General features: G+C 48.6%; 3 protein-coding genes across 10 annotated transcripts; 2 read left to right on the plus strand and 1 right to left on the minus strand.

Annotated features, from left to right (window-relative positions):
* The first annotated feature begins 1,408 nt into the window (after positions 1-1,408).
* rbm22 (RNA binding motif protein 22) lies at positions 1,409-4,671 on the plus strand. The gene is made up of 11 exons (XM_077608573.1): positions 1,409-1,561; positions 2,196-2,249; positions 2,338-2,367; positions 2,456-2,588; positions 2,680-2,780; positions 2,912-3,084; positions 3,176-3,376; positions 3,455-3,619; positions 3,711-3,793; positions 3,959-4,093; positions 4,175-4,671. The coding sequence occupies exons 1-11, from the start codon at positions 1,508-1,510 to the stop codon at positions 4,390-4,392; spliced, it is 1,347 nt and encodes a 448-aa protein (XP_077464699.1). The 5' UTR covers positions 1,409-1,507; the 3' UTR covers positions 4,393-4,671.
* myoz3a (myozenin 3a) lies at positions 4,465-19,175 on the minus strand. 7 transcript variants are annotated; one of them, XM_077608576.1, is made up of 13 exons: positions 18,773-19,175; positions 18,539-18,673; positions 17,570-17,680; positions 15,949-16,126; positions 15,686-15,789; positions 15,463-15,573; positions 12,908-12,995; positions 8,954-9,114; positions 8,483-8,583; positions 7,605-7,768; positions 7,333-7,414; positions 6,676-6,850; positions 4,465-5,229 (listed from the first exon to the last, which is right to left on the minus strand). In XM_077608576.1, exons 8-13 carry the CDS (start codon positions 9,070-9,072, stop codon positions 5,046-5,048), a joined length of 825 nt encoding a protein of 274 aa, XP_077464702.1. In that variant the 5' UTR covers positions 9,073-9,114; positions 12,908-12,995; positions 15,463-15,573; positions 15,686-15,789; positions 15,949-16,126; positions 17,570-17,680; positions 18,539-18,673; positions 18,773-19,175; the 3' UTR covers positions 4,465-5,045. The 7 variants fall into 7 exon arrangements, with proteins under 7 accessions (XP_077464702.1, XP_077464704.1, XP_077464701.1 ...); XM_077608578.1 differs by having other exon boundaries at positions 15,650-15,789; XM_077608575.1 differs by lacking the exon at positions 15,686-15,789.
* On the plus strand, positions 10,209-18,124 carry LOC144081960 (soluble guanylate cyclase 88E-like). Of its 2 annotated transcripts, none has more exons than XM_077608568.1 (18): positions 10,209-10,482; positions 10,707-10,847; positions 11,005-11,144; positions 11,378-11,512; positions 11,696-11,819; positions 11,914-12,033; positions 12,155-12,272; positions 12,724-12,810; positions 12,940-13,057; positions 13,911-14,040; positions 14,126-14,272; positions 14,912-15,058; positions 15,117-15,273; positions 15,484-15,593; positions 16,088-16,177; positions 16,858-17,010; positions 17,269-17,406; positions 17,525-18,124. In XM_077608568.1, exons 1-18 carry the CDS (start codon positions 10,363-10,365, stop codon positions 17,675-17,677), a joined length of 2,328 nt encoding a protein of 775 aa, XP_077464694.1. In that variant the 5' UTR covers positions 10,209-10,362; the 3' UTR covers positions 17,678-18,124. The 2 variants fall into 2 exon arrangements, with proteins under 2 accessions (XP_077464694.1, XP_077464695.1); XM_077608569.1 differs by having other exon boundaries at positions 12,155-12,239.
* Positions 19,176-19,212: the final 37 nt, after the last annotated feature.

Consider the following 19,212-nt stretch of genomic DNA (forward strand, 5'->3'; position numbering starts at 1 on the left):
GGCTCTTTTACCAAAACACACCAAGATGACTCTTTCGCTCACTTCCACGTCATTGAATTTGATAAATTAAAGCTAATGTGCGTTTGACATTTGAACTCAATTACTGTGTTCGTACTGGAATAATAAATAGTACATGCACACATCCAACGGTGTGGGTAGTCCAGGGCTGGTTCTTGCTCTGGGCAATGTGGTTGAGGACCTGGGGCGCCTGATTCACATTTTATAAAATCATTTAACATGTTTATAACATTATTGTCGTTATTTTTCTATAGATATAAACCTTTAACCTGGCACCTTTGAAATTACCGCAATCGAACAAAGTGGTGTACACAAGAAAAAACAAATATCAAATCAAAAGCATTATATAACAAAAACAAGGACATAGGGATGAACTAAAAATGTCCAAATTGTCCAGGCAACCACATTGCTCAATTGGTGTTTGGAGCAGCAACGTGAGGTTGTTCTAAATTGGAAACAAAGCCGGCCTTCAAAACAGCTTTGGTTGTCTGGTCCACATCACATGACAAGAAGAGACCATCACACGACTCGTTCAAACCAAGTTACGCATGTATGTCCCGCAAATGTTGGGGATCTAGCCTTTGAACGAGGTCCGTCGCTGGCCTCCGTCCACCGACAGAAACGGGAACGGGCTTAGATTCCATTATCCGTTTGTCATTGAAATGCAACCATGGCAGTGGCCTGTAAACAGAGGGGCCATTTCTTAATTATGGCCTGAATGTCAAGACAGCTACGCTGAGAAATAGATCCTCCCTCTAATCCTCATCCTTTTGACTCCACAACCTGGGCCTGAACTTAACTAAACATTAGGGGCTTACTGCCAATCCGATGTGGCAATCATCCCGTGCCCCACTAATTGGAGAAGCACGCAGCAAAGACACCCTGACCTGAAGTGAACAGGTGGCTAGATCAACTGTAAGCGTACACAGCACATGAAAAAAAAATCACTCACCCACAATGCACTCCTTCTCAGAACTGGCGTATGTTGACCTCATCAGAGACTACACATTCTGTAGGTTTACATGATTATTGCTATCATTAATGTGTTAGCATTTTTATTGTAGGCGTCTGTATTTTGATCCTGGTTGCAGTAACATTTTTGGCCACCAGTTTTACATATTAGTCATTTAACATGCTGCTTATTCTCACGAGACCTTTGGGGGTGCCGGGGCCTATCCCAGCTAAAGCGAGGTATACTACACCTTAATTGGTTCCCAATTCCAAATTAGTTCTCAATGAGCCTAGCATGCATTTTTCTTGGGCAGAGCACTGAAACTCCACACAGGAAAGGCTTGAAGCCTTGATCTTAGAACTGTAAGGCGGCCATGTAACCACTCACCCCAATCTTACATACAATTGCTCCTATAGTAGTTAGTATAATGGCTTTTCTTGGTCTACTTTGGAAGCGATTTTGAAAAGTGTGCCCCCCTCTGGTGAAACAAGGCATTTCTGCATTGAATCGTGGCCTGACGTCATCACACTTCGCAAAATGGCGACGTCCCTCGGCTCCAACACTTACAATAGACAGAACTGGGAAGACGCGGTACGTTTTACTTTGATTGTTTTAAGAACCGGAAACGCTGTCTTTGGGACATTTATTCCCCGCATAACATTACCAGAAAAATAAGCCGCTCTTTCACCGCGAATATATCCCTTCTTCGCCTGGATGGTTAGCATTAGCAATCTAGCTCAACGTGGGTCCTAGCTTTTTTTTCTTCCTAAAGTGAACATCAAGACTATTTTTCCTCTCATTTTGAATGACTAAAGCCACAAACGACTTGGTTAAAACCTTTGCGATCTACCGATTGATGGCCACCCGATGGGGATATAATGGCTAATTCACTATTAGATCTTGAATGGTGCGAAGACTAAACGACGCAGCAGTATCATCATTTGAACGTAAACGAGATTCGAATCGGGTTCCAATCAGATCATCTCTCCCGGTAATGTCGAATGAAACCCTCTGCAAAAACTATTTTAAAAGAAACATGACTCTATAACGCTAGGTCCTACTTGCACTCCATTGTGCCATATAACTAAGTACAGTTATTAATGATGGGATGTTTGGAATACAAAATGAACACTGGCAGCTGAATAAAGTCAAGAAAAATCCAATACTTCTACTTCCTACCTTTGCTGACTAATGATGTCCTGTTCTAATCACATTTGCTTCACAGGATTTCCCAATTCTCTGTCAAACATGCTTAGGAGAAAACCCTTACATTCGAATGGTGAGTCAGCGTGTGATGTCATCAAGTATTCAGTTTTTGTAATCTATTCCCTGCTTGACATTTTTTTGCCATCATGCTGTTCTCACAGACCAAAGAAAAGTATGGAAAAGAATGCAAGGTAGGCTCCCATCCTCCAAAGTAGGCAAGGGCAAAGCCATTCAACTTGACGCTCGCTATTCATTGGCGACTGACAATGTTTCCATCAGATCTGTGCTCGACCATTCACCGTTTTCCGCTGGTGTCCCGGAACGCGGATGCGTTTTAAGAAGACCGAGGTCTGTCAGACATGCAGCAAAATGAAGAATGTGTGTCAGACGTGCCTGTTGGATTTGGAATATGGTAAGTCTTTGCAAATATATTTCTCTTTGATAAATGTTTGCAACATCCAAAATAGAGTACCACGGATATATATCTTAACGCGTGTCCTCAGGTTTACCCATCCAGGTTCGAGATACCGGGATGTCCATAAAAGACGACATTCCCCGCTCGGATGTGAACAAAGAATACTTTACGCAGAATATGGAGCGAGAGGTCGGTCTTAAATAATACCAACATGACTATATTTTCTGGCGGTGTGACGTACCTGCTGATGTTCTATAACTCTTGCCAACAACAGCTCTATAATTTTTGTTTTTTCATTGGAATCAACTCTTTGCTCACAGTTAACCGATTCGGAGGGCACGCGGCCACCCGGTCAGATCGGAAAGGCCACCAGCTCCAGTGACATGTTGCTGAAACTGGCCCGCACCACACCATACTACAAGAGGAACCGTCCACACATCTGCTCCTTTTGGGTTAAGGGAGAGTGCCGGAGAGGGGAAGAGTGTCCCTACAGGTGAGTGGCAGAGTGGATGAAAGGGGCTCTCCGGGACCGGACTTGGCCATCGTTGACAGACCATGCGTAACGAACGTATGCCCTGCCGCAGACACGAAAAGCCCACCGATCCCGACGACCCCCTGGCCGACCAGAACATCAAGGATCGCTACTACGGAATTAACGATCCGGTGGCCGACAAGCTGCTGAAGCGGGCCTCCACCATGCCTCGACTGGACCCGCCGGATGACAAGTCCATCACCACCCTCTACATCGGGGGTCTCGGCGAATCGGTCACGGACGGAGACCTCAAGTAAGTGGATCTGCTTTTCTTGACGTTTTGACAAGGCCATCTTCACGGATTCTTGATCTTTCTTTTTTTTTTTTTTAGGGGTTTCTTTTACCAGTTTGGAGAAATCCGAACAATCACAATTGTGCAGAGGCAACAGTGCGCCTTTATTCAGTTCGCCACCAGGCAGGCTGCCGAGATGGCCGCCGAAAAGTCTTTCAACAAGCTGATCGTGAACGGTCAGAGGCTCACCGTCAAGTGGGGAAGGTAGGAGGACCAACGCGCATGCATGCGTGGGTGCGTGGAGGGGAAGAAGGAAATGGCCTGGTCCTCAAATGTGCCCGCTCAAATGTTTTAGGTCTCAGGCGGCCAGAGGAAAGGAGGGTGAAGGCCTTTCGGAGATGGGCACCAGATTGGATCCTGTGCCGGGATTGCCGGGAGGTGAGTCCAATTGTGTTTTTGACCAGCGTCTGGAACCACTTTTAGACCCTCTTTGGACAGAGCAAATTGGTATTTGGGCAAGGCTTGTTTCCTAACGACGGTCTTGTGCAATTGATCATCTTCATCATTGCTGACGTTGTGTCGTGTGACGTGTCGTCTCTGCAGCACTTCCTCCGCCGCCACCTATCGACGAAGAGGCCCCGGCTAATTATTTTAACCTTGACGCCGGTAGCTCTCCGGCTGTCATGAATCTCAATCTCACTCTGCCGCCACCCCCGGGCCTCAACCCGCCGCCCCCAGGTGAACCCTCAAGCCAAGCTTCTGTATCTCTAAATTTAGGAATCTGAATGGCTCCTAAAGGTTGCTTCTTTTTTCCTCAAGGTTTCGGTCCCCCGATGTTTCACCCCATGGCTCCGCCGATGGCTCCGCCGATGGCTCCACCCATGGCTCCACCCATGGCCCCACCCATGGCTCCACCCATGCCCCCACCGATGCCCCCAACGATGAGCATGAGACCCCCAGGTCAAATCCACTACCCCTCCCAGGATCCCCTGCGGATGGGCGCTCACGCCGCGCACGTGGCACGCCACGGTGATTAGCGACGACTTGGCTAAAGCTGCGCTGCGATTGGCCGTTCTCCCCGTAACCTGGATGCAAACACAAAAGCAATGTGACACAGGATATTTGATTTATTCACGTTTGTAATATCGCATACAAAGCGAAACAGTGCTGTATGTGAAAGATTTATCAGTATGCCTATTTTTTTTCCTTTCTTTTTGGATTAAAACAATGTTATCATTCCACTGTTAACGGATTGAGCATAGCCATAGGCCTTTTGAATTTTTCTTTCTTGCATTAAAAAGCTCACATTTTCCAAAGTCTCCAGTATATTTAGAAGGATGCTATAATATGACTACGAGAAAAAACGGAGAAAGTCAAGAACACGTGTTGATATGAGATCAAATTTTGCTATAGAATTATGACTGGCCAATTTGACCAATTATACAGCTCCGTTTGCTAACAAGAAATGCTTCCCGCTACAAATACTTCCAGATTTCCGCAATGGAGGAAACGAGTCTCGGCCGTGACGGATCAACTTTATGACTCCTGCTAATCTTTTGACTTGACCGTGAAAATCCATTTCAATATCCTGACTTTCCCTCAGCTGCTGATATGGAGCCACTAATCGCTTTATCTTTGTTTTTTCCCCTAACTAACAGAGAAAATAGTGTCTTAACCAGTGGCGTTAGTATCACAGTTCATTTGATTCGGGGCAAAGAAGACCCGCCCATCCCCTGGGCGCTCGGTTGAAATTGGGCCGATGACACATGCGCTCCAAAGCCACGTCCGGCAGGTTTTGGGATTCCTGGGCCTCAAAGCTCATAATGGGGATCACCCTCTTGCCTGAGAGTGCGCCCCCAAAAGGCATGGGAGACCTGCAAGGGAAGAAAAACAGAAAAAAAGCAGACATTGATCACTTTATGGCCTTGTGTGCCTCACACAAACACACTCGATGCGATCCCTTCTGGTCACACTTCTGATTAGGTCTGATTTAGTGATGGATAGTCCGCATGGAATTCAGGATGACTTAACGTGTTCATCAGCAGCTGCTCTATCTATTAGCGGAGCTCTGACTTAACGATGGTTCCGTCCAAATTTCGGGGCTGCCATCGGATCCCTTCGTCGGTGCGGGGGACTGACTCCTTTTCGCTGTGGCTTCTAGAATGTGTGTCGTCGTAGGGGCAAATTTGAGGCCCACCCAAGCTCAATTTTGGCTGAAAATCCACGCAAATTGCTTTCACTTTTTTTAAATCTTGACAAACACTTTCAGTCACGACCATGGAAGAGAATAAAATGGAATAGAAAAGAATCCTCTGTCAACATGGTGGTGACTCACGTGTGCAGTTAAAATGCGTTTACGGGTTATTGCATGTGGCGCGTGATTGCGCTCCCCCGCCGGGACTAATAAAGTGGCTCTTATTTGCCTCACACGATGCGATCCGTTTGAAGAATGCGGGAAATTGGCACCGTTTAGATTGGCCGTCGTTACCACGTCGAATCGGCATCTTGAAAGGAAAAAAGACTAACATTCTGCTTTTATGTGATATGATGAGGTGATAAACGACTTTTCATATTCCTTCCTAATGGCCCGAGTGAAATCCTATCCTAGCCATCGCCAAATTGCTATGAAATGGAGGGTGGATTTTAAAGCCACCTTTTCAAGGAATAATATTCTCTAATCATGCGGTATAAATCCAATCTCAACTGGAGAAACTAGTAGGCCAATGTCATTGCGTTTTAAGAGTTTGGGAATGCTAAATTTAGGTTTATGGCTCACGTGGGACGACGGGCGCCGTTTCATTCAGTGAATGGATGGTCGACAGAAAATGCATTCCTGTAGCAATGGCTTTCTCGTCACAAGCTACGGCCCGTCATTCCGTTAAAAAAGGCCATGTCGAAACTGCAAAAAACATCAATTCAAGTGAGGAAATCCTCGAAACACAAACAGCCGTCGCCCAGGAAAAGAAAAGAAACGCTTGCTTCATAAAACGTGTGCTGACTTGTTGGCTTAGCATGTGCCAAGGGGCAACATTTGTCTTTCCTCACTGCGCGGGTGCCTTTCCCTCGGTCCGTGGTTTCAATTTTCAGTCTCTTGCGAGCGCTTTGAAAAGTCAGCCCTGGCGGGCCATCTCCGGTGTCTCACATTGAAAATAACTAGCGGCGGCGGCGACAGTTCAAGGCGACGCACGATATTTAAATTGCGGAAAGATGGACGGGAGCCCAGATGGTCGTGGCGCTTCCATCACCCATTGGCCCTCAAAGACCATCGAGTCGTTGAATGACTTCTAAGCAAAATGCAACCAAAAGGTACTTGAGTTTACCTGTTGAAGCACCTGTAGTCGGCCAACTGCCGTCTTTGCGGTGAGGGCAGCTTGGCATCCAGGCCTTCCAGAAGCTCCTCGTCGTGGCGCAGAGCTTCTCTCCACGGAGACCAGAAGGGAATCACGCTTTTGTTGAACTTTTCGTGGGGAATCTCCTTCAGGGGGGCAGAGTAGCCTGGGGAAAAGAAGAAAAAAAATCATTACAGGCTTGACTTAGTTCGGATGTGGAAATCTGCATTTTCAAGCTAGGGGGCGCATGCCCGTGTTTGGCCGCGCAAAGGTCAAGCAAGTTTCTTGAAATGGTGACCTTGAGATTCGAGGCGGATCGAGTGAAAATTGGGCAACATATGTGTATAGATTTTTCCATCAGCTTCACTCTACCTTGTGACAACATAGACAACTATTAGCAGCAATAAGAGCAACGCTTAGACATTCTCCGTGTTAAGAACACGCTCGCCATACACTATAGTTCTAGAAAGCAGCCACCAAAACAACAACAAGAAAGGCTACTACGAGCTTCGGCTTGGTCCCGCCCCCCCCAGCGTTAGGCCAAACTAGCCGCGTTGCCATCCTTCCTCCGTTTACCTGGAGCCAGGACATGGGGACTGCCCTTGTTTGCTATAGTCTTCTGAAGGTCGCTCAGGAGACTACGCTTACCGGCCATGGAGAACGCTTGGTTCTCTTTTCCTCCCTGAGGCTGTCGGGTCATTTGCGGGGGAGGGACAGCCACCGGATAGCTCTGGAGGGAAAAAAAGGCACGGTTAGAGTCAAAGTCGAGTCCAAGGCTTTTAGGAGTTTGTTTGAATCGTAGCGCTAAGCTAAAGGCAGCAGAGTTCTTGAGATTTTCGGCGAAAGGCACGGTCAGACAATTCTTTGGTCCGTTTCACTTTCCCCAATATCATTGGCAACCACACGAACGTCTGCCTCACAGTCACGGCGTCTTGAGCGGGGCCGGCCGCCTTCTCCAGCGTGAATCTGTCAGCCCGCCTCTGCCTTTCTTGAAACATGCGAGAGCCTCGGTTGGACGGGAGGGCCAGCTCCTCCATCATCACGTCTTTGGGAACGCTGACCTTCTTCCCCAGATTCATGCCCCCTGTCGTCACGTCAACACAAACAAAAACAACCACTCATAGCGAGGCACAATGTGCAGTGTTCAAAGAGCGTGCGTTTTTGGGACGTGGACTACCCGGAGAAAAGCCACGCAGACACGGAGAGATAATGCAAAGTCCACGCAGGCAGGCCGGGGATCGAACACTCCATCTCAGAACAGTGAGGCGGAAGTGCTCACCACCTCAATGAACTGATGGGAATAAAGTTGTAAGTACGGCTCATTTAAGAGGCCTAACCGAGTCCAATTCCCCCGGGAATTGCGCGCAAGTCTTTGTGTGCTATCGTAACACGCCAGAGACCCGGAAATAGCCCCCAAATAGCCCCCAGATGATGTTTGTTGCTGTCCGCCGTCGTGCGGGTAACCGGGCATATAAATAGGAATCCCGAGATGAAAGGCAATCCCAATCAAAGGATGCCATTATTTCCCACGCTCCAGACGTGTTTGGAGAAGCGGGTGTATTCTGATGAACAGCCCGGCCGGCCACGTCACCCTCTGGTGGGTGTCACATTATGCTGAGGTTAAGGGGATTCTCTTCCCGAGCTTAGCCGGCCGGGAACAACAAAAAAACTACGAAAAAAAGGCATTGGGAGAGCCTACGGGTGGTGCGGTTGGGATTTCAAGGTCCACTTTTTTCTGCCCCTAGGACAGTAAGTATCATGTTTACACGAGAGGCATTTGTGAACGTCCCTGGCTTACCTCCTTGGGCTTCTTGAGACAGCATCCGAGCCTGTAACATTCTCCGCTTGCTGGCGTCATCCATGCCTCTGTGCGTGAACATGACTGATGACGGGCTGATCCTAACAGAAATACATTCATTCACGCATGGAAAGGTTCTCAGCAACTTCTAAAGTCGGCTCGTCAATATAAAAAAAAACTCAATAATGTGTATTGCTGTTATTTAGAAAAGTAATGGTTCGGAGGACGTGTCCTCATTTCCAAAAGGCAGCATAACTTGAGGCTTACATGTGATGAATTGAAAGTTGCAGAGCAGAGCAGGGCTCATTTTGAGCCCCGGGTCCTCACAAAGCACCCACAGCTCAGTCCCCCACCCCGCCCCAAAAGCGGCCCTGTTAGCAATCAACGTCAAAAGTGTCGTAGTGCGCTTTGCAGGTGAGAAATGAGTTAGCGTGCGGGCCGTGAGCACGAATCTGGCGTCCGCCTCCTTACCTGGACACGCTGCTGTCCGTGGGGCGTCGGGAGGCGATCCGGGCGGCTGCGGGGTTTATCCTGCATGGCCGATGGGACCCTCCCCAAACTGGAGAAGGAACAGCCCGTGTGGAAGTCATCCCAGAATGCCAGGGGCTCTTAGCTCACCGGCTTATTTTAACCTGAGTGTGGACGGATGGACGGATGGATTACGGCATAGGATAATGACTCATAAAATCATTTTTACCTCTAGTCAAACTTGAAAACGGGTCAGTCTCGACATGAAAACCATTTAGTGCAAAGGTTTAGCAATTTCAGGCTGAGCCGGAATTGCACAAATTCACATTCATTCAGTCTTCAGCATGACACGCAATTCAAGTATTTATGAACATGAAAAAACAATTCTATGCCAATACGCTCTCTTTTATATCCGCCATAAAACCAGCAGTCGCTATAAACCTATTTGTAATTTTTACTCAACCTTATCCGAGAAGGATGGTTTAATCGATAGCCTTTGACTTTTATTCTAAAGCCTTCTCACCACTTTGTGGAATCCTGTTGGTCTGCCAGCTAGATTTTATAGACTCCCCGGATTGATTCACGGAGGACGGCAGACGTCTCGGAGGATAGCCTATTTTTCTTTTTTTTTTTATCTCTGTTGAGATTAGATATTGATTTTGTACCTTCCCGGCTTTACAAAGCCGCCACCCCTTATGAGAAAGCCTCACGGAGAAAATGTGGTGTCATTCCAGCCGGAAAAAAAATAGATACATATATATCGGGAGCCTAACCGTAAAATAAGAAGCTTTGTTGCCCTTGTTGTGCACGTTGTGCCGGATACTCTAACTCGGGGTTGTGCGATGATACATCGATCGCGTGACAATAAAATGTCATCCAGTAAGTTGAATTCCATTAGCCCCGTACATTTTTTTACGTGTGGAGCCCTGCAGCCTTCCTTAACAGCCGCTCGGTAAATGCCACATTGATCTTGGACACTTCAAACGTGTGCCGCAATGATATGGTTCAGATGGACATAAATGGCAAGAATCAAGAAATTGAGATGGTTTTGACTTGGTCATCTCTGAAGTAGCCGGCGTGCTCAAAGTGCCCATTTTCTTTCTCCCCACGTCACCTGCGTTTGAGCGATAGCCCCGGTGGCGTGTCACGTCGGGCTGCCTCTCCGGCCACCCGGTGCTGACAGCTGACAGCAGAACAATGCGCACCCGTCCGCGGCAAGGCACTCGTGCGACGAGGGGCCCTTTAAGAGGGCCGGCGCCGTCGGCCCTCGGATGAAAGCCCGGCGGGACGTCTGACCCGATCAAGCGCCGAGCCCCACGGGAAAAATTGCTTTATCACGGTGCCGTTAAACGAGCCGGGGTTTTCTCGTCAACTTTCCGCCCTATTGACTTTGGGTCTCCGGCGCGGCGGTCATGTACGGGCTGCTGTGCGAGAGTCTGCACGACTTCATCAAGGAGTCGTACGGGGACGACGTGTGGAAGCTGGTCCGCGAGAGGGCCGATGTTCGGCTGCACTCCTTTGTCACCCATCAGGTATCTGTCCCGCAAAATCTATCGTCCCAAAACGTCGTCCGCTTGAATGTCATCTCTCGCTCAAAGTTTGGAGTGCTTCTTTCTTTAGCCATTCTGCCCTTCAAGATTAGCGTAGACACAATCGGAACTCCCTTGGCTACGTTTGACGTCTTACCCATTGGAAATGTGCTTTGTGAAAAATAAATACTATACATCTGTTGACGGGTATGATTGCGCACCCGTAGGTGTACAGTGAAAGCGTGATCCCCCGAATTGCAAAGGCAGCCAGCGGGGTGACGGGAACACCCTACAATGAGCTGATGAACTCCTGGGGGGTCTATTTCCTGGGCTTTGTGGGAAAGTATGGCTACGACAGGATCCTTAAGGTAATCCTTCGCCTCCCATCAAAAGTGTTTGTCTGCTGGAAAGAAAAACAATCCACAGAATAGGGGCTTATTTACGTGGCTGAATCAAACCAATCGGGATCTACGGACGGTCGGTCTCAAAAGGGACTCGTTTCGTTGACAGCCTTTGCGCTTGCAGGTGCTGGGTCGCCACGTCCGTGACTTTGTCAACGGCCTGGACAACCTTCACGAGTACCTTCGTTTCAGCTACCCCAAGGTGCAGCCGCCCACCTTCTTCTGCCAGGAGGAATCGGCCACGGGAGTCACCCTCCACTACAGGTCTGGCAATTGTTTGCAATTCTTGGCCATGTCATCTCTCTCTGTGTCTGCGTGGAAGCTAATGGAGAGTACAGATCACAGACAATAGTCTGGACAAATGCCAATAGAATTGGGGCCTTTTCTGTGGCCCCCAAATAGATTGTGCCCCGGGCGGTCGCCCACATTGCCCGTAGCAAAAACCGGCCCCGTTTTTCAAAGATTGACTGAATGTTGGCGCCCACTGTGGTCGACAGGAGTAAACGCAAAGGCTACCTTCACTATGCCATGGGTCAACTCAGGCAGATGGGCAAGCAGTTCTACGACACGGACATTCACGTGGAGGTCTTGTCCGAGCAGATGGTGGGAGAATACTCCCACGTCACCATGAGGTACGGGGCCGCCACAAAAACCAACGGGTGGGGGAGCAGATTCAGACGCCAACGCGTCCCAGCAGAAAAATTGGGCGGAGAACATCATGATGTGCTGGAAAGAAAAATCTTTCTGCCACATCTCATCGGCTCATTTGGACAATTTGGTGGATGAGCAAAAGAAATCCTTTTGTGTCAACGCAGGCTGAATTTTGACAACTCTGCATACCGCTACATCATGAAGGGAGATGAGGAAGAGCAGGAGATTTTGCCAATTACCTCCGATTTCTTCTTTGAGGTCTTTCCCTTCAACATTGTCTTCAGACAGGTGACATAAAGTCGGCCAGCGCACATGCCTACTTGGGACCACGCGGTCTAAGAGTCGACCACGCGGTCTAAGAGTCGACCACGTGTTCTTCCAGGACCTGGTGGTTCACAACGTCGGCTCGGGACTGTCTACCGTCTTCCCAGATTTGGACGGAAAGAAGATCAACGACGCCTTCTTACTGGCCCGCCCCCTGGTGGAGTTCACGTGGAACATGGTGACTGACGTAACTCTTGGCGCGTTCTCCTCCCGAACTCGGCGGTGCGTCTCGTGGACCAGAGAGCGCCAACGCGCAATGACCCTGGCGTGTTGTCCACGCGCGTGTGGTGTGTTTCCAGATCATCTCCCATCCCAACAACTTGTTTGAGATGATGTCCATGGAACCGGTGAAAAGAGAGCGGAATCTCCACAACCGAGTCCAGAGTAAGACTGGAAGCCATGTAAACAGTCGCAGGGGTGTGTGTCTATTGGGCCAAGGCTCATTTAGATCTGGTTTTCCCCCCCAGCCCACCTTAGCGTGTACTAGATGCCGCACCACGGAAGCCGGGTAAACGAGTCGAGGTCCATCTTCATTTGAAACGTTGAAAAGTATTTTGGTAACTACGAGGGTGGTCTGGTCCCAGTTTGGAAGACATCACAGAAGAGGCTAGGCTTGATTGTTCGCCTGCCTTCTAACGAAATTTGAGTTGTAAACTCTCCAGAAATTTGGCTCAACCAACCCCAGAAACTTTGGCAAATGGCAGCCGCCAAGCCTAATTTTTGTCGTAACGAAGATCTTCGCTTCATTTCAACATTGTTCTCGGGCATCGATCATTTTCTGGATGCAGAAAGTGTGCGATATGTCACAGTTTTGTAATCACAAGGCTTTCGATTTTTTGGGGTTGATGATCAATCTTGCATTCGACAGATTCCGACTACGAAAACGCCAATCGGACCGCCGACGTGGACGTGGAGCTCATGGCTTTTCAATCGATTATCGGGGACGATTACAAAGGTTTCGACCTCACTGTTGGACACCAAGCGAGGGCACACACACACACACACACACACATGGAAATCATTTTAAAGTAAAAGAGCATTGGGCCCAGTACCTGTTTTTTTTCAACGCTCCTTTTTCTTTTAGACGGGAACAGCGCCAACGCCATGGAGAGCTGGGGCGACGGGAGCCGCTGCCTCAGACTGAAAGGACAAATGAGATACATGCCTGAATGGGAGTCCATCATCTTTCTGGGAACACCGGTGTAAGAATTGCGTCAACATTCACACGCACACAAAAACACGGCGGGGACAACAAAAGGCCCGGTGAATGCGTCTGAGCTGCAAAAGCTAATCATTAAGCCCAAGGAGAGCAAATAAAGGCTTGGGTAGTGAGTGAATGGGTTTTTTTTTGGAGGGAGGGGGGGTCCCATTTTCCAGAGGCTCCTTCCATGCATGAAATGAACTGCTAATTAGCTTGTAATCAGACAGTGCAGCTCTTGTGAGCCTAATGGGAACCCATTTGCAAGTTTGCAAGAGAGAGAGTGTTTTCCCTCAGAAAACATCAGCCACACACCCCCAACTTTTCTATAAAAGGCCCAATTTTGGGATGGAGTGCACTCATGCCTAAAGTAATGTGCATCATACGAGTTGAAGGCTTTTTAGGGGACACATCGCTTTACTTTCTGATTCCTCTCCGTCTTGTTTTTAGCAAACGAGCAAAAGGAGAGTTAGATATTCTTCCTCATTATTTGCGTTTTATCGAATCTTTCCCCGAATGATACTTCACGGTGTGAATTTGATTTATTTAAGAGGGACAACACATATTAATGAACATATATTTTGTTTGTCTTTTAGCCAGGCTTTAAGATGATTGGCCAAGAGGTTCAGAGACGGGAATGTTAATTGGTATTGGGTTCCAGGTATGAAGAGAGAAGGTCCTTTGGCTAATTGAGCACTCTTTTTGAAGGGAACTACACAGTCACCTCTCGAGGCAGCCCTTGTTAACGTGTTGGAACTTTGGGGTTGAAAATGGGGGAAATCCTGTACAAAATCGGGACCAATTGTAGGAGTTGAGCACGAGATGTGCTTTTCCCTTTTGTTTGTCTGCACACGCAGAATGGAGAGCCTGAGCGCCATGTTCAGAACCGGACTGTACATCAACGACCTGAGCATGCACGATTCCAGTCGGGATTTGGTGCTGGCGGGCACGCAGCAGTCGGAGGAGCTGAAAAGAGCGCTCATTCAGGTGAACTCCTTTTCCAAAACATTCACAGTCGCTTGCGTCTCCGTTGCTGCCGGCGCCAAACCCTAACGACAACATTTGAACGCAGGAGCAAAAGAAGTCCAGCAAGCTGGAAGAGAGCATGAAGATGCTGGATTATGAAATGAAGAAGACGGACGACCTTCTTTACAGAATGATTCCTAAGCCGGTGGCAAAGAGGCTGCGCAAAGGAGAGCCGGCTGTAAACACTTGCGAGGTGAGGGAGGAGCGGCCGGCCGGCCGGCATAAAGAGCGCCTTGTTGCCAGACACTCCACTTTTCATGTCAACATCCAGGCCATGACGCACGCTCCAGTCATTTGCTCACAACTAAAAATGAATCAACGTAGTCGTTCGTATTGGTGAGTAAATCCTACATTCACATGCTAGCGCCAATGGCTAACAATGGAGGTGGCAATGTACCAGAAGGCGTCATCACAAGAGTCCGCTGGCTAAATAAAGATAAGAAGATCTCATTTAGCATCTGTCACTTTGGCCAGATACTTTCCAGTACAGTAACAGGCCACAACGTTAGGTACACCACCACATCTACTGATCTACGCTAGTGGCGGAACAAATCCCATCCGGGTCCGGGTGCCATTCCCCTTAGGGCAGTGGTGTCAAACCTAAGGCCCGTGGTCCGGAGGTGGGCCGCTGGGGGGTGTTCTGTCTGACTGGCAGCTCATTCCTAGTCAAAGGCCTTATTCATTCACTCACCCACTGCTTCCCGTCAAAATGGATCTACTAGCTGGGAACTAAAGGGCGTTTGACACCCCTGCCTCAGAGCCAAAATGGCCGAGGGAGGGAGCTATAAGTAGCCCACGTGTCAGCGATAAAGCAGAAAAATGTTCCTTCCAGGTGTTTCCCGACGTGACCATCCTGTTCAGTGACGTGGTGGGATTCACCCGCATTTGCAGCCACATCACCCCCATGCAGGTGGTGTCCATGCTCAACACCATGTACACCTTGTTCGACACGCTGAGCGAGAAGCACCGCGTCTTTAAGGTGGGTCAGGCAATACGCCAGTGTTTTTGGCGCCAATCCAAACGTCTGGACTCGCCAGGTGGAAACCATCGGGGACGCCTACATGGTGGTGGCGGGCACTCCGGAGAAGACCAAGTATCACGCCCATAACATCTGCGACATGGCCTTGGACATGGTGCGCTCCATCGACCACTTGAAGGACCCCTCAAACGGAAACAACATCCAGATTCGTGTCGGTGCGTTGGACGCCGAGCAGCGCTAACGTTTCGACCGCCAATGTATTTCACTTGGCTTTAAAAGTACGACGCTAATCATGCGACGTGGTCTCCGGTCTCGTCACTTTTGGGGCTACTTAACGAGGAAAACGACGACACGTTGCGGCTCAGTCGAGTCCAATCATCCAATTCAAAAGTGTCTCGTCTTACCGTGTTTTGTGATGAACGCAGGCATCCACTCCGGGATGGTGGTGGCGGGCGTGGTCGGACACAAGATGCCCCGTTACGGTCTGCACGGCGACACGGTCCACACGGCGTCCGCTATGGAGAGCAACGGAAAGGTGAGAGAGGAAAAATGGCCGCTGCTTACAAACTAACCTCGCCTATATACGGTCACCTATTGACAAAAGCGAAAAGAAGGCGGCCCGGCTACCATTGCTTGCCCTTTGTCTCCTGGTGCCCTGCGATTGGCTGGCCACCGATTCAAGGCCCGGTGCCTGAAGTCAGCTAGGATAGGCTCCAGCACCCTCGGCGACCCTCGTGAGGATAAAGCGGTTCAGAAAAAACAAAAAAACAAAAAAAAAGATATTGCCTCTGGATGAAACCCTGACAGGCCACAAGATGAAAGCAAAGCCATGACTGGAAGAAAAGTAGTCATTTTTGCACCTTTACTGTATATGTGTAGCAGGAGCTAACCTGAGGTCATTCTGAAGAAAGGTGTCTCAGTTGTTGTTGTTGTTGTCGTCGTTGTCTGCATTCCAAGAATGAGAAAAAGTCCTGGCAAAGCAGCAATTTGTCAGGAATGCCTTTGACGTGTCTTATCTCTCTGGATCAGGAAATGCACATCCAGCTCAGCAGCGCCACCTACGAGCACCTGAAAGGAAGCCACTTCATTTTTGAGAGGAGGGGCACCATTACCATCAAGGTCAGAGTCCAAACAACACCGCGTCGGCTTTTTACCACATCATCGATGGCTGCGGGACGTGCGACTAATAAGCGGAATAATGCGGGCACAGTAAATAAATGTTATCTGCTTACACAAAAGCTTCCCCAGCCCGAGGCCCCCCAAGATGGCAAGGCAGAGAAAGACACGAGCGAGTTTGGAGCAATAAAAATGTTTGGGCTGCGGGCAGAAGACACGTTTAGCATTCCGACTGGGACTCCTTGGTTGTGGGCTGCGTTTGTTGATAATGCCACCAAAGTTTTCCCCGAAGCGGTCGAATGGGATGAAAAAAGACTTTGTGTCACGCGCCGAGTTGTGCTGGGAATATTGGAAATATGGACGGACACGCTAAAGGTCGTTCTAGGAAGGAAGCTTTTTTTTTGGGGGGGGGGGGGGAGAGATCAAATCAGACAACAGTTGCTAAACATCTTTAATTTTGATTGTCAACCCATTAGCAAACTTCAAATATATCATTTGGAATTGAGTTTAAGATGTAAAAGGTTCATTTTTTCATAAAAAGGGAGCTGCGGACATATTAAATGCATTGACTAAACTTGTAATGAGCCAAAGGGTTGTTTTTATGATATTATGGGCTTCATTTTAGACAAAGGATTGATTGCATTGGCCAAGCATTTTTTTGGGGGTTTGTCTTTCCCCTTTAGGGCAACGTGGAGATTGAGACCTACTGGCTGAAAGGAAAGCGAGACAAAGATGGAAACGCCCAAGCAGCCTGTCCCCAGTTCGAGACCCAAACCATCAGCGAGGCCATCAGCAAGGCCACCATCACCGAAGTCGCGGGGGACGAACAAGGCCTGGTAGGATTCAATGTCCTTCTTCAAATGCTTCAGTACGCTCCAATCAAAAGGCCAAACAGTCTAGGGGTGTGCAAAGCACAGCCACCTATTGTTTCTTTCCACCACAAACACAAACACACACACACACACACACCTATGGTTTCAGACAGATTTGGAATGGATAGGAGAATTGTCCGACAAAATGTTGCGTGAAGCACAATTGATTTTTTTTAACACTCTAGATAGGCAGACACCATTTTGGCCTTTTTCTCCTTCCAGATTTTCCCGCTGGTGGCGGGCGAGGAAGAGGACGACGTCAAGTCTATTCCCTCCCACCGCATCAAAATGGAGATTTCGGGACATTCTCTGGAGGAGTCCACTGAGGAGTGTCGGGCGGAGGAGATGTCGCTTCACAAGGTACGTACGTTCCCAGTGACAAAAGAGTGGACTGCTCACTCAAAGTAACAAGGTGGCCAGAAAAAGGCCGGCTACGTTCAACTCGTGGCTAAAAGCAATGAGCTGGCCGTCTTTTCAGTCCCACTACAAAGACGCTTTACACGAGTGCTTGGAGGACGCCCACCTGGATCTGGGCTCGCCGGAGTCCGACGGCGGGGATTCCATCGCCGACTCGCACGACAGCTCCTGCGACTCGCCTTCCTCCAAGAGCGCCATGTGCTCCGTGTCCTGAGGGCTAAAAGAGAAAAGTCAATCAGATGCGAGAGCCACTCATGGATTCTGTTTTCATTGTAGAGAGCTTTGAAGAAAAAACAAAAACAAAAACAAAAAAAAAGCAACCACACCTTTGAAGTTGAGCTTGTTGATGCTAGCGCAGATCATCTTCAGCCGTGGCTAAATCGTTTGGGATTTACAATAAAAGTAAGAATAATTATTGCAGTGATGATCTTATAATCCTTTAAAGCGTGTGCAAGTTTTACTAGCCCAGCGGGAGTGGATGTTTTACTTTACACATCATTATTATTCTTATTATTCTTTTTTTTTTGCACAAAAAGTGTTTCATGCTTCAGTTGATCACACGTGTATTTCACGACGTCGTGCAGTGTTGCACTGACAATAGGCTTTGTCGTTTTTCAAAACATGTCAGGTCATTGGAAATAAAGAAAGGTGTCACAAAGTGTGTGTGCTGACCTGATTTGTTCATCCTGACAATCCATATTTAGCAAAGTGCGACCGTTATGGAAAATTGGAAAAACTGTAGCGTCTGAAGAGAAAAAAATGCAGTAAGTTTGCTGTTTTGAAATGGGTTGGGTCCAAATGAGATCAGGTTGCCACCAATGTGAGTTTGCAAGTTTTTTTTTTTTTTTTTTTACTAAAGTCATGGTTTATTGGACAATCATCCGACTTAGGCACGATTGCCAACGGACAGCACGTCCGTGGAGGTGCACCCGACGGTGACGTCCTCGCCATCGAGCTGGCCGGGGATTCCCACGCGGCTCTTGGGCTCTGCCGGCGTGGAAGACACGGAGCAGCGGAAGAACAAGACGTAGAGGAACGCCAGGAGGAGCAGTAGGCAAACGGCGCAAAAGATCACCACAATCACCACGCCTTCCCACGGACGCGGGGGCGTGGTTGCCGTCAAGGGTCGAAAGGTCGTCCGTGTGGCGTCGAGACCGCTCGCTGGGGTGGCAATGGCCGTCAGGTGGCTGACTTCCGCCATGACGGGGGCCTCGGGGAAAAAAAATGTGCCGATTAAGGATAAGCAGCCCGTTGAAGATTCCTACGCAGAATAAAATTGGCAATTTCAAAGCATAGCTTTGGAGCCTACCTGGGCGTCGGCGCTAGACCAGTCTGTCCGGGCGTCTTCTTTCGACGGGAGCTATGATGAAGTGACAGATGTACAAAGGGAGGAAGGAAGAGGGGGCGCCTGGAGAACACAGTAAGCTGACAGATGGAGAATAACAGGCATTGTTGCCCTGGAAACCCACGGGACACCGTGACATCACGCCAGCGTTCAATTCATTCCTCGTTGGTTTGCAAACGCACGGTGATCACCCATCGGATCGTGGCTAAAGGCGGGAGGACCCGAATTGAGACTTGTGCGCTGCCTCGTGTCTGCCGATTCAATTCGAGCCCAACGAATCCCCATATTTTACCACGATGAGTGCCATTTTGGATTTGGCTTTGGAAAAAAAAACGGTCAAAATGAACATAAAAGAAGAATTGTATCAATTCATTTCTGAAAGCGAATTTTTAAAAATTTTGAAT

Source organism: Stigmatopora argus, chromosome 9 (assembly GCF_051989625.1).
Source record: "Stigmatopora argus isolate UIUO_Sarg chromosome 9, RoL_Sarg_1.0, whole genome shotgun sequence".
NCBI classification, from domain to species: Eukaryota; Metazoa; Chordata; class Actinopteri; order Syngnathiformes; family Syngnathidae; genus Stigmatopora; species Stigmatopora argus.